Below are 12,893 nucleotides of genomic sequence, written 5' to 3' on the forward strand. Positions count from 1 at the left end.
CCTCTGAGAGGAGCCACCGAAGTCCTTCTCAGAGGAGCCATCACAGTCTCTCTGGAAGGAGCCACCGAAGTCCTTCTCAGAGGAGCCATCACAGTATCTCCAGAAGGAGCCATCAGAGTCCCTCTGAGAGGATCCATCGAAGTCCTTCTCAGAGGAGCCATCTCGGTCTCTCTGGAAGGAGACATCAGAGTCCCTCTGAGAGGAGATGTCGCAGTCCTTCTGAGAGGAGATGTCGCAGTCCCTTTCAGAAAATTCATCGCAGTCCCTTAGGGAGGAGAGGACACAGCCCTTTTGGGAGAAGACAGCACAGACCCCCTGTGAGGGGTGGTCGCGGTTCCTCAGAGAGAACTCACTGCAGTTCCTCTGAGAGGAGCAGACACAGTCACTCTGGACAGAGCAAACACAGTCATTTTAAGAGGGGTCAACACAGTTGGTCTGAGAAAACCCATCACGGTCCCCCTAAGGAGAGACTCAAGCGCAGCTACCCTAGGGAGAGGCTCAGACATAGTGTGTCTAAAGATTTCAAGGGCTACTCAAACACACAAAATACCCCAAAGCTGGGCAAGTTTAGAGTCCTGAAGCTAACAGATGAGAAGAGATCCGCCCCCCTTATTCACTGACTGGCTCAAGTCTTCACCAAGCTGCCCTTTCCTGGCTTCTTTCCTGCTAAGCCACTGCCTCCAATACCTGCGCCCTCAGCAAAGAGCGTCTATGCCACTCTTCCTGGGGGAGGGAGGGCGGGAATGGGTCTGTAATTTCTCTAAGATAAATAAAGGGGCAATAATTGATCTCCATCCAGAAACACCACTCGTCGTGCTGGGTGGGGAATGGAGGGTGGAGGGATATTTGGTGTCGCGCAAAAGGATGGAACGACAGGAAGGGGTTCTGAGGCCGTGTTGAGGTCCAAACCCCACCTACAGCCTCCTGGGGCGGGGTCCCAGAGGAGGGAGGCACGTCATGTGACTCACTCCAGCCGCAGCCCCCTCGGAAGCCGCCAGGCGGAAGTAGACGTTCAGATCTGGACTCGGCGGCGCCGACTCCACATCCGGGAGAGGAGAGGAGAGCGGAAGTGGCGTTGGTCTGGCCGGAGCCCTTGGGTGGATTTGTTAGGCGTGGAGAGGGAGTGATGTCTTCCAGGCTCGGTGCAGTACCCGCCGTGAGTTTCTCGGTTTGACCGTTATGTTTTAGGGGTAGCGCTGTCGAGCCCGCAACACGCGGTCCCTCGCTTTTGTGCCATGCTCAGAGTTGGTTTTATCAGAGCCCATCGTAGGCCCCACCCTTCTAGGTCAGATCTACCTGTCTCCCTTTCCCCCCCCCCCCCAGTTACCGCTGACTGTTCCCACCTCCTTGGACTCAGTTCTTCGCTAGATTGCCATTAGTTTCTATTTCTTTTATATCCCCAGTACCTCCCATATCCGTTGTCCTCTCTTTTCGCCCCCCTTTTAGAGCCTCTATCTGGGACGGGGCTTTGAGAATGGGGGAGATGAAGGCTATGGTGTTGTCACCTGCCTTGGCTGGGTAGGAAGACAGGACGACACGCTTTTCCAAAAAAGTCTTGCTTTCTTCCGTTGGAGGTAGTTGCCCCGGGAGAGCTTCATTTCTTCTGGGCACAGGGGGATTCGTCTTTTTGTGGTCAAGGTTCAGCGGTCCCTAGCATTCACTCATGTGCTTGCGATTTGCTAGACTCCGGAACCCACATCCTTTAAGCACCAGAGGAGCACGAAGATCGTGGGAGCTAAGAAGTAAGTGAGATTATCTGGGGTCCATTTATAATTGTGTCGCCAGCGCTGTCCAATGGAACTTTCGTGATGATGAAAATGTTCTGTATTCCCGCTGTAAAGGACCGTAGCCACGTATGGCTTTTGAGCACTTGAAATGTGGCCAGTGTGATTGAGGAACTGAATTTTAAATTGTATTTGATCTTAACTTAAATTTAAATAGCCACCTATAGTTAGTGCCTACCTTGATTGGACAGTGTGGGTCTAAACCTAATGTAGGGGAGAAGAACCTAGCTTGCAAAGAAAAGCACGAATTATATTAAAAATGGAAGGTATGACCTAGTGTAGCCTCGCATATCCTCAGACATCAAGTATGTACTCATGAATACATTGATGAACATGGGAAGGATTGATAAAAATGCCTGTAAGAAATCCTTTTCTTTTCAGACTGCTTGGCTTTAAGACTGGTTTATTACTTTGTAGACCGAATGTGCTAACCTTTTTCATATTTGTTACTACAAAATAGATTCTTATTAACTAGATATTCACTGAAGGGGTTAATTCATTCAGATAACATTTACTAAATATCTGGTATGTGCCAGCTCTGTAGTAGGTTAGATATACAGGCAAGAAAAACACAGAACTAATAATCTAAAAGGGAAGATAGGCAAGTACACCAACATGATACAGTGTAATTAAATATTTTTAAACAGGAATTTAATATAGCATTTAGGGAGGGGGAGTGATAGTTCAGAAGGGAAGAGTTGCCAGAGCAAATCACTTGTAAACAGACTTGAAAGTCAAGAAATAATGCAGTTAGCCATAAGGAAAAGGTATTTTTCATAGAGAACAGAATGTGAACAGGTGAAAGCATTTAATGGAATAACAAGTGGGTAATTGCTAAGAGATATAAAGAATAATAGGCCCTCATCTATTAATCTGAATCAGAATCATTGGAGTTAGAGTATAGGAATCCTTATTTTTAACTGACTTTGTAGGAGAAAGTTTGAGAACCATTGGGGAGAAGTGAGACTAGAAGAGACTACAGGATGAAACCCTGGAGAATGTCAGCATTTAAGGATTGGGTAGAATGAAGGGAGGCTGCAAAAGAAACTGAGATGAACCAAAATGATTTTCTAATGAAATCTAAGTAGTTGCACCTAGAGAATGAACTACAGTCTTGTAAAAATTTTTGGTAGATCAGAGAGGAGTCAAAAATAAGTTAAACTTTTCTTCCTTGTGATTAGAAGCTGAGACTGAAAAGTAATGCCACAGACAACAAATTATAAAGTCACTACAATTATGATCATACTGTTTGAACTTTTTCTTGCCATAGTTATGGTAAGGGAAGTTTGAGATTAATTGGAGTTTTTGCAAGTAACCAAATACCCTCATTGGACAAGTATTGTAAAATACTTGATAATTGGTTTTGGTGAGTCCTCTAAAAATAAAAGAGGCCTAGAGGGAGGGGTTCTCTAACCACATTGACTTAATTCCCAAGATGCTAATCATGCTGATCATGTGCTTGTACTTATTCGTGAGACGGGATATGTGTCTATCTGAGTCCTACACTGACCATAAAGAAATTCCTATGAGGACGGTTTACTAAGAAGAGTCACATGGGACTTGACTCTTAATGGCTTGTTGATACTTTCAAGTCTTCCTGGTAGAGATTGGTCCCATTGTTTTGGAGGGTGGGTTTTGGAGCAGAGGACTGCCAATTCTTATTAAAAAAAATTTTTTTTAATACTTTTATTGAGGTATCATTGAAGTACAAGATACCATACATTTATATATTACATACCCACAGTTTACGTATTTAAAGTAGACAGTATGATCAACGTTGACATTTGTAAATAACCATAACACTGTCAGCACAATCAAGATAACATTTCCATTTCTCCCAGAAGTTTTTGTGTAATCCGTTCCTTCCTCTGCTCCTGTTCCGGACACCACCGACCTTTTTCTGTCACCGTACAGTGGTTTGCATGTATAAATGCAAAGCATATAGTATATTTTTTATATAAATGAAATTTTATATAAGGTATTTTGTATAAATGAAATCATATAGTATGTTTTCTTTTTGCATGATTTCTTTCACTCAATATAATAATTTTTGACTGAAAATTAGTTTTTATTGCTGAATAGAATTCCATTGTGGATATACCATGATTTGTTTAGCTATCTACCTTGATGGACATTTGGCTAATTTTATTTTGGGGGTATTAAAGCTGCTGTGAACATCCACATACAAGTCTCTGTGTGGAAAAATGTTTTTTCTCTCTTGATCAATGCCTACGATGGTATTTATTTACTAAGATATACCATTTTAGATTGGTTGGGCTATATGTCAGGATTATGTTTACCTTTTTAAGAAATTACCTGTTTTCCAAATTGGTGGTATTATTTTATATACCAGCAGTATATGGGAATAAGCCTTAAATTTTGGCCAATTTTATGGGTGTAGAGTGGTGTTTCATTGTGATTTTGATTTGCATTTTCCTGATGAATAATGATGTAGAACATCTGTTCATGTGCTTATTAGCCATTCATGTATCTTCTGCAAAGTGCCTGTTCGTATCTTTTGCCCATTTAAAAAGTTGAGTTGTTTGTCTTACTATGGAATTGTAGTATTTTTTAAAATTCTGTTCCGAGTACAGTTCCTTTATCTGATAGATGTATCTTGAATATTTCCTTCCAGTCTCTGGTTTGCATTTCATTTTTTAATTGTGTCTTTTGAAGACCAAAAATTATAAATTTATCATTAAAAATGATTAAAATGTTATTATTTTTTCCCTTATCCTTCCTGCCTTTTGTATTCTATTGAGGAAACTTTGCCATCCCTAATTGCAAAGATTTTCTCCTTTGTTTTTTCTAGAAGTTTTCTAGGTTTTACATTTAGGTCTGTGATACATTTAGAGTTAATTTTTTGTGCATGGTGTGTCATAAAAATCAATGTTAATTTCTTTTTATTATTTATCCTGTTGTTAAGACTTCCCTTTCCCTATTCAATTACATTGGCACCTTTGTCAGAAATTATTTGAATATATATATGTGTGGGTCTGTTTCTGGACTCCTTATTCTGTTCCACTGATGTATGTATCTATCTTTTTGCCAATACTAAACTGTCTTGTAGGATTAGAGTAAATCTTGAAATCAGATAGGATAAGTCATCTAACTTTATTGTTCTTTTTAAAAATTTTTTTTAGCTATTCTAGGTTCTTTGTCTTTTTATATAAATTCTAGAGTCAGTTTCTCAATTTCTATAAAAAGAAGCATGCTAAAGTATTGATTGGTATTATATGGAATCAGTAGACCAATTGGGGAGAATTGCCATTTTAACAATACTGAGATTTCTGATTTATGAACATGGTATATTTTTCCGTTTATTTAGATCTTTAACTTCTCTCACCAACATGATGTAGTTTTCATTATAAAATCTTGGTTATCTTTTGTTAGATTTGTTCTTAGGTATTTTATGTGTTTTTCATGTTATTATAAATGATACTATTTTTATAAGTTCATTTCTAGTTTGTTGTTGCTGGTATCTAAGAATACGATTGATTTTATGTGTTAACCTTGTGTCCTGCCACTTGCTTAATTCATTTTTAGTTCTAATAGTTTTTCTATTTTTTGAGATTTTCTTTGCAAACAAACATATAATCTGCAAAAAGGGGCAGTTTTCTTTTCTCCTTTTTTGATCTTTATGCCTCCTCCTCCCCTTTAAAAAGGTTAAAAGGGTGCCTACGTGTCTCAGTCGATTAAGTGTCCAGCTGGTGATTTCTGCTCACATCATGATCTCAGAGGTTCCAGATATTGAGCCCTGAGTTGGGCTCTGTGCTGATAGCAAGGAGCCTGCCTGGGATCCTCTCTCCCTCTCTCTCACTCTCTCTCTGCTCCCCACCCCCCCCCAATAAGCAAATAAACTTAAAAAAAAAATATATATATATAAAAGAAAAAACCTTATTGCAGTGGTATTCAACAGTGGAATCAACCATTCTGGGTCTAGGGGTTTCTTTTTGGGAAATTCTAATGATAAATTAAATTTCTTTAATAGATCTAGAGCTTTTTAGAGTTCCAGTTTCATGTTATGTCAGGCTTGATGCAGGGCTCAACCTCACAAACCGAGATCATGACCTGAGCCAAAATCAAGAGTTGGGTGCTTAACTGACTGAGCGACCCAGGTGCCCCAACAATCTGACTTTAATTGGAGTGTTGAGACCATAAACATTTATTTATTTATTTATTTATCCATCTATTTACTTATTTTTAAAGTTTATTTATTTATTTATTTGAGCAATCCCTACACCCAATGGTTAGAACTCATGACCCGAAAATCAAGAGTTGTATGCTCTTCTGACTGAGCCAGCCAGGTGTCCTGACCATAAACATTTAAATTAATTATTGATATGGTTAGATTTAGGTTTGTTATTTTATTATTTGTTCTCTGTATTTTATTTTTTTGTTCCTTTATACGTTATTTTGTTTTTAATTTTTTTTTTTTTTTAGTCTTTATTTATTTTTGAGAGAGAGAGAGAGAGAGAGAGAGAGAGACAGAGGGCAAGCAGGAGAGGAACAGAGAGAGAAGGAGACACAGAATCTGAAGCAGGCTCCAGGCTCTGAGCTGTCAGCACAGAGCCCGATGCGGGGCTTGAACTCACAAACTGTGAGATCATGACCTGAACCGAAGTCAGACGCTTAACCGACTGAGCCACCCAGGCACCCCTGTACCTTATTTTGGATTATTTAAATATTTACTGTCTGATTTTAGTTTATATATTTAATTTTTGCTGTTTTCTTTCTTTTTTCTCTTTCTTTCTCTTGTGTGTAGTACTTGCTTTAGGATTTACAGTATACATACCTATCGTTTCATAGGCTACTTAGAGTTTGTGTACTACCATCTTGCTTAAATGTAAAGGCCTTACAACCATGTAGATTTCTTAACCCGGTCTGCTGACCATTAAGTTATAGCTGTCATATGTATTACATCTACCTATGTTGAAAACCTTGCCAGATAATGTTAAAGTTTTGTTTTAAAGAGGGTTTTGGGGTTTGTTTGTTTTTTTTTTTAAATATGTTTACCCATTTCTTTTGTTCTTTCTTCATTCTTAAAAACCTAGATTTCTGGTATCATTTTCCTTCAGCTAGAATAATCTCCTTTAGCATTTCTCATAGAGCAGGTCTGCTGACAACAAATTTTCTTTTCTTTTTTTTTTCATCTGAAGAAGTATGCCTAAAGGATATTTACATGGAATATAGAATTTCAGATTGAGAAATTTTTTCTCTCAAGATTTTGTTTTTTTTATTTTTTATTTTATTTTTTAAAGATTTTTTTTTTTAATGTTTATTTATTTTTGAGACAGAGAGAGACAGAGCATGAACGGGGGAGGGTCAGAGAGAGGGAGACACAGAATCTGAAACAGGCTCCAGGCTCTGAGCTGTCAGCACAGAGCCCGACGTGGGGCTCGAACTCACGGACGGTGAGATCATGACCTGAGCCGAAGTCGGCCGCTTAACCGACTGAGCCACCCAGGCGCCCCAAGATTTTAAAGATGTTACACTGTTTTCTGTTCTCTTTGGTTTCTTTTTTTTTTTTTAGTTTTAAAAAAAATTTCTTTAATGCTTATTTATTTTTGGGAGAGAGAGAGAGCGCACTAGCAGGGGAGAGGCAGAGGGAGTGGGGGACAGAGTATCAGAAGCAGGCTTTGTGCTGACAAGCAGAGAGCCTGATGCAGGGCTTGAACTCACAAACCATGAGATCATGACCTGAGCTGAAGTTGGACACTTAACCAACTGAGCCACTCAGGCGTGCCTGTTCTCTTTGGTTTCTATTCAAAGTTTTGTGGTCATTCAAATCATTGATGTATATATATACACACACATACATATGTATACATATGTACATATGCATATACAGAAATATAATGTTATTTTTTTTAACTGCTTTCTAGATTTTTTTTAACATTTGGTTTTGAAATTTTTCATTAAGATGTATCTGGGTGTATTTTTCTTTGAGTTTATTTTTTTTGAGTGTTTGTTGAGCTCCTAGGATCTGTAAATTAATGTCTCATTAATTTTGGGTGATTTTCCACCATTATTTTTTTCAAATGTATTTTCATGCCACAGACTTTTTTCCTTTTCTTTTGGGATTATGGCTACACTTAAGTTAGACATTTTGATGTTGACCCACAGGTTGTTGGGGCTCTGCTGAGTGTTTTTCAGTCTTTTTTCTCTTTGTTCTTCAGATCGGTTAATTTCTATTGATCTGTCTTCAAGTTCACAGGCTCTTTCCTTTTTCATCTCCATTCTGTTATTGAGCCCATTCTGTTTTTATTTCAAATATTGTATTTTTAGTTCTAAAATTTCAGTTCTTTTTTTTTTTTTTTTTTTTTGGTTTCTGTTTTCTGCTGATAATTCCTATCTTTTCCTTCACTTCAAGTGTGTTTTCCTTTATTTCATGAAACATAGTTATAATAGCATCTTTAAATCTTTGGTAGTTCTAACTTCTGGATCATCTTGGGGTGACATTTGTTCATTATCTGTTCCTTTCAGAATTATTCACATTTTACTGGTTCTTTGTGTATTGCATAATTTTGGAATTTATTCCTAATATTGTGAATGTTATTTGGATAGACTTTGGGTGCTTTTAAAATCTTCTGGGAGATCATTGCTGTTTTGTTTTATTAAAAAAAATTTTTTTAATGTTTATTTTTGAGAGAGAGAATACTAGCAGGGGAGGGGCAAAGAGAAAAGGAGACAGAATCCAAAGCAGGCTCCAGGCTCTGAGCTATCAGCACAGAACCCGATGCAGGGCTCGAACTTATGAACTGTGAGATCATGACCTGAGCTGAAGTCGGACACCTGACTAACTGAGTCACCCAGGTGCCCCATCATTGCTGTTTTTATTTTAGCAAGTAACCTATTTACTGTTCAGACTATAAGTTCTGTCTTGTCTTCTGAGGGTATTGGTTCAATCTTAGTTCCATTATTAAAAAAAAATTTTTTTTTTAATGTTTAATTTTGAGGGAGGGGAGGGGCAGAGAGAGAGGGAGACACAAGAATCTGAAGCAGGCTTCAGGCTCTGAGCTGTCGGCACAGAGCCTGATGCAGGGCTCAAACTTAAGAACCGTGAAATCATGACCTAAGCTGAAGTTGGACGCTCAACCGAGCCCCCCAGATGCCCCTTAGTTCCACTCTTCTAAGTCTTTGCTATGATAGTTGAAGTCTGTTTTGAATAGTTTAGTGGTTTGTTGGAGACTTTTTCAGGTGTTTCAAGTCTTGTTTCATTTCTCCAAGCTTTTGCTACATTGGATTGGGTCTGTCTCTCACTAGTAGCTCAGCGGTTAGTCTGAGGCTTGTGCAATTTGTTAAAATCTTATTTCACCTTTTGAAGCTTTTGCTAAACTGGCTTGGGTATGCTCCACACATACATGGCTCAGATTAAGCTGTGATTTGTATGAATTCAGACAGAATTATGCGATTACCTTCTTTGCATGTCTCTTCTTCACAGCTCTCTCACACCTTCTGGTCTATAGAGACCCCTTTTCCTGGTTTCTCTGGTCAGAAAGATAGAGTTTTTGTTGGAATGTAGGCTGCCCATGCTACTCTACAAATGGGCCCACCCTTATTGCAGAGCCACATGTGAGGGAAAACAAAAAAAAAGAGCGGGGGGGGGGGCGGGGAACACATCCCATGGGAGTCACTTCTCCCAGTTTTGACTTCTCTCCACAATCCACCTGCTTTGTTTTCTTTTCAGAATCTAGGAGTTTTAGTTGTAATAAGCAGGAGGGATGGGCTGTAGAGGGCTTATGCACCATGGCTGAATCAAGACTTCGCTGTATTAAATTTGTAATTTTGGATCTCATGTGCAGAGAAGTGAAAATCATTCTTCCCTGCTCAGAGTATACTGACATCATCAGTCCCTATTATTTTTTGTTTTACCTGTTTCCATTTCCATCTCCTTCCAGAGACAACCATGTTAGCAAGTGTGACATTTGTCCTTAAATATTTATGAATCTTTGTAAAATAGCTAGTGCTGTTTACACGTTTATTTGTTTTTAATTTACCAAATTGACATTAGTCTTGTTCTGTTTCTTCTGTCATTCAACAGTATGCTTTTTGGTTATGTTCATGTGTCTATGTGTAGAAATGGTTTATTGCTTCTAACAACTACATAGTATTCCATAGTAGACATGTATCACATTTTACTTACATATTTCTTAAGAATGGTCACCTAGAGGCACCTGGGTGGTTTAGTAGGTTAAGTGGCCAACTCTTGATTTCGGCTGAGGTCATGATCTCACAGTTCACGAGATTGAGCCCCACATCGGTCTCTGTGCTGACGGCGCGCCTGCTTGGGATTCTTTCTCTCCCCCTCTCTCTCAGGACCGCTTTTGTGCCTATGTGCACACTCTCTCTTTCGAAATAAATAAGTAAACATTTAAAGTATTATATTGAATCTGCCAATTTACATCTATTACAAAACCTTAGTTCAAGTCCTTATCATCTCTTATCTATTCTATTACAATAAACTGCTACCTCTTCTCCCTTTATTCACTTTTCCTCCATGGGTCATCTAATGTATAGCATCCAGAGTGATCTTTCTGAACCATAAACCTAACACATGCCTCACACAGATCTTTAGCTGGAGAAGGATGTCTCAGAGGTTCTTGGGCCACACTTTTGAGAACTGCTGCTCCTCTGTGCATTCTGAGCCTCCTAGAAGATAACTTTGTAATTACTCAGTCATGTTTGTTAACTACATAGTGACTGGTCTTAAATTTGGGAATTTGGATCCAGCTGTGTATCAGACTTGTCTGGCCAGCTTACATCAGACAAGACAGCACCCTTCCTTTAACTGTGGGAACTAAGAATCATATTGCCTAAATAAGACAGGACAGCCCTGACACCAGGTTTAGGGAGGAGGCTAAGGGAGAGGGAAGATGGAGCAGACTAGAGCCCTACAAACTGTTTTTTTCCTTCTTTATTCTCAGGGGTACTATTTAGTTACTGTCCCTCTCTCAGAGAAATAGAGGTGCCTGGTTACAGATCCATGGGATCTTCTGAAGGGTCGTAGAACAACCTATTACTTTGACTACTTTCTTTTCTTGGATCAATCTAGGAAAGAATGCCTACTTGGACTGCAGAGTGAGCACTAATGTGTACTGCTTTCTCTTATCACAATAAAGTATAATAATAATTTTATATGTTGCCTTTGGTCAACCATTGTAATTGTTAGATTACAACCTAATCCTGTTCTTATTATCAGGCTTCTTAGGTTTTGCATCGGTTACCAACTTCTTATGATATAAAATGATTAATAGGAACTTTACTCTTGTGGTATATATATTTGTGTCATATTAATAGCAGGACCCAGTGCTCCATAAAGGATAATAGTTTCCAGTACACTATTCCTCACGATGACTCCTTAAGTGGCTCGTCGTCTGCTTCTTCATGTGAGCCAGTGAGTGATTTTCCAGCATCCTTCCGAAAGTCTACCTACTGGATGAAGATGAGAAGGGTCAAGGCAGCTGCTGCTTCGCGTGTTGAAGGTACCAGTATCTCTGCTTTATTTCAAAGACAGAGCATTCTCTAGGTAGCTGTTGTAAATGGTTCTTAAAGTATTAAGCATCACATATGTTTCTCACATCTGTGTTAGGCTGTCACACACTGTTAAGCTTTGTGAACTGTCCTTTTATTTTATTTTTTTAGTTATTTATTTTCTTTTTTAATTTACATCCAAATTAGTTAGTATATAGTGCAACACTGATTTCAGGAGTAGATTCCTTACTGCCCCTTATCCATTTAGCCCATCCCCCCTCCCACCACCCCTCCAGTAACCCTCAGTTTGTTCTCCATATTTATGAGTCTCTTCTGTTTTGTCCCCCTCCCTGTTTTTATATTATTTTTGTTTCCCTTCCCTTATGTCCATCTGTTTTGTCTCTTAAAGTCCTCATATGAGTGAAGTCATATGATTTTTGTCTTTCTTTGACTAATTTCACTTAGCATAACACCCTCCAGTTCCATCCACGTAGTTGCAAATGGCAAGATTTCATTCTTTTTGATTGCCGAGTAAAACTCCATTGTATATATATACCACATCTTCTTTATCCATTCATCCATCGATGGACATTTGGGCTCTTTCCATACTTTGGCTATTGTTGATAGTGCTGCTATAAACATGGGGGTGCATGTGTCCCTTCGAAACAGCACACCTGTATCCTGTGGATAAATGCCTAGTAGTGCAGTTGCTGGGTTGTAGGGTAGTTCTATTTTTAGTTTTTTGAGGAACCTCCATACTGTTTTCCAGAGTGGCTGCACCAGCTTGCATTCCCAACTGTCCTTTTATTTTAGAGTGAAATTCTTACTCCTCTAGGTTATATGGGTATCAGCCTTTCCTCTTCAAATGATTTGAACTTCTTTCCCATTATACCAGTTTCATCCTCTGTTGACATTTAGAGGCCTTTATTATTCATGGGGAAGAATTGATCAGTTGGGATGGAGAACAGTAAAAGAATGAAATGGGGAGGTCGAATGAGTTAGTGAAGTTTTACCAACTTCCCTAAAACTGTCAGACACTTCTGTGGGGCTTGTGTTTGCTGATGATCTCTCCTGTGATGACCTTGTGAGTGGTTTTTTTTTTTTTTTTTTTTTTTTTTTGTGGGGGGTGTTTTTGGGTTGGGGATGTTTTTCCTTTTTTTTCCCTTTGGGGGGTTTTTTTTTTTTTTTTTTTTTTTTTGGTGAGTGATGTTTTGAAGGCTGGCCAGTATGTTCACTTGTAAGCCATACTGAGGGTTTTGTTTGTTTGTTTTTGTGTGGTATTTCAGGGTCAGGTGGAGTATCAACCAAAGGAAAAAGGAAACCCAGGCAGGAAGAAGATGAAGACTATCGAGAATTTCCTCAGAAGAAGCATAAGCTTTATGGTGAGGGAGTAACTTTGCTAATTCTTTTCCCTTGGGTATCTTGGCTTTATTCTTCAGGGGTAAAAGGGAGAGAGACCTGAGGTTTTGGCCCTTGGAGCACTGCTGAACCCTTTGATTTTTTGGCGAGGAATGGCTTTCATCCTACCTGACTTTTTTGATTTTTTTCCTGTCATAACTTTTTTTTTTTTCACATTTACTCATTTTTGAGAGACAGAGAGAGACAGAGCACAAATGGGGGAGGGGCAGAGAGAGA

The 12,893-nt window shown here is 39.0% G+C and overlaps 1 protein-coding gene across 1 annotated transcript; it reads left to right on the plus strand.

Moving 5' to 3' along the window:
- Positions 1 to 743: 743 nt before the first annotated feature.
- Positions 744 to 12,887, plus strand: LOC125917699 (zinc finger protein 512-like). The gene is made up of 5 exons (XM_049623825.1): positions 744 to 747; positions 891 to 1,156; positions 1,684 to 1,742; positions 11,085 to 11,269; positions 12,545 to 12,887. Exons 1-5 carry the CDS (start codon positions 744 to 746, stop codon positions 12,718 to 12,720), a joined length of 690 nt encoding a protein of 229 aa, XP_049479782.1. The 3' UTR covers positions 12,721 to 12,887.
- Positions 12,888 to 12,893: the final 6 nt, after the last annotated feature.

This window comes from Panthera uncia, unplaced genomic scaffold (assembly GCF_023721935.1).
Source record: "Panthera uncia isolate 11264 unplaced genomic scaffold, Puncia_PCG_1.0 HiC_scaffold_2255, whole genome shotgun sequence".
Lineage (NCBI taxonomy): Eukaryota > Metazoa > Chordata > Mammalia > Carnivora > Felidae > Panthera > Panthera uncia.

Excerpts from the sequence above, each read along its gene's own strand:
- LOC125917699 (XM_049623825.1), top strand. Across the intron at positions 1,157-1,683 it reads GGCTCGGTGCAGTACCCGCC|ACTCCGGAACCCACATCCTT; the intron begins GTGAGTTTCTCG and ends GCGATTTGCTAG. Across the intron at positions 11,270-12,544 it reads TGCTGCTTCGCGTGTTGAAG|GGTCAGGTGGAGTATCAACC; the intron begins GTACCAGTATCT and ends GTGGTATTTCAG.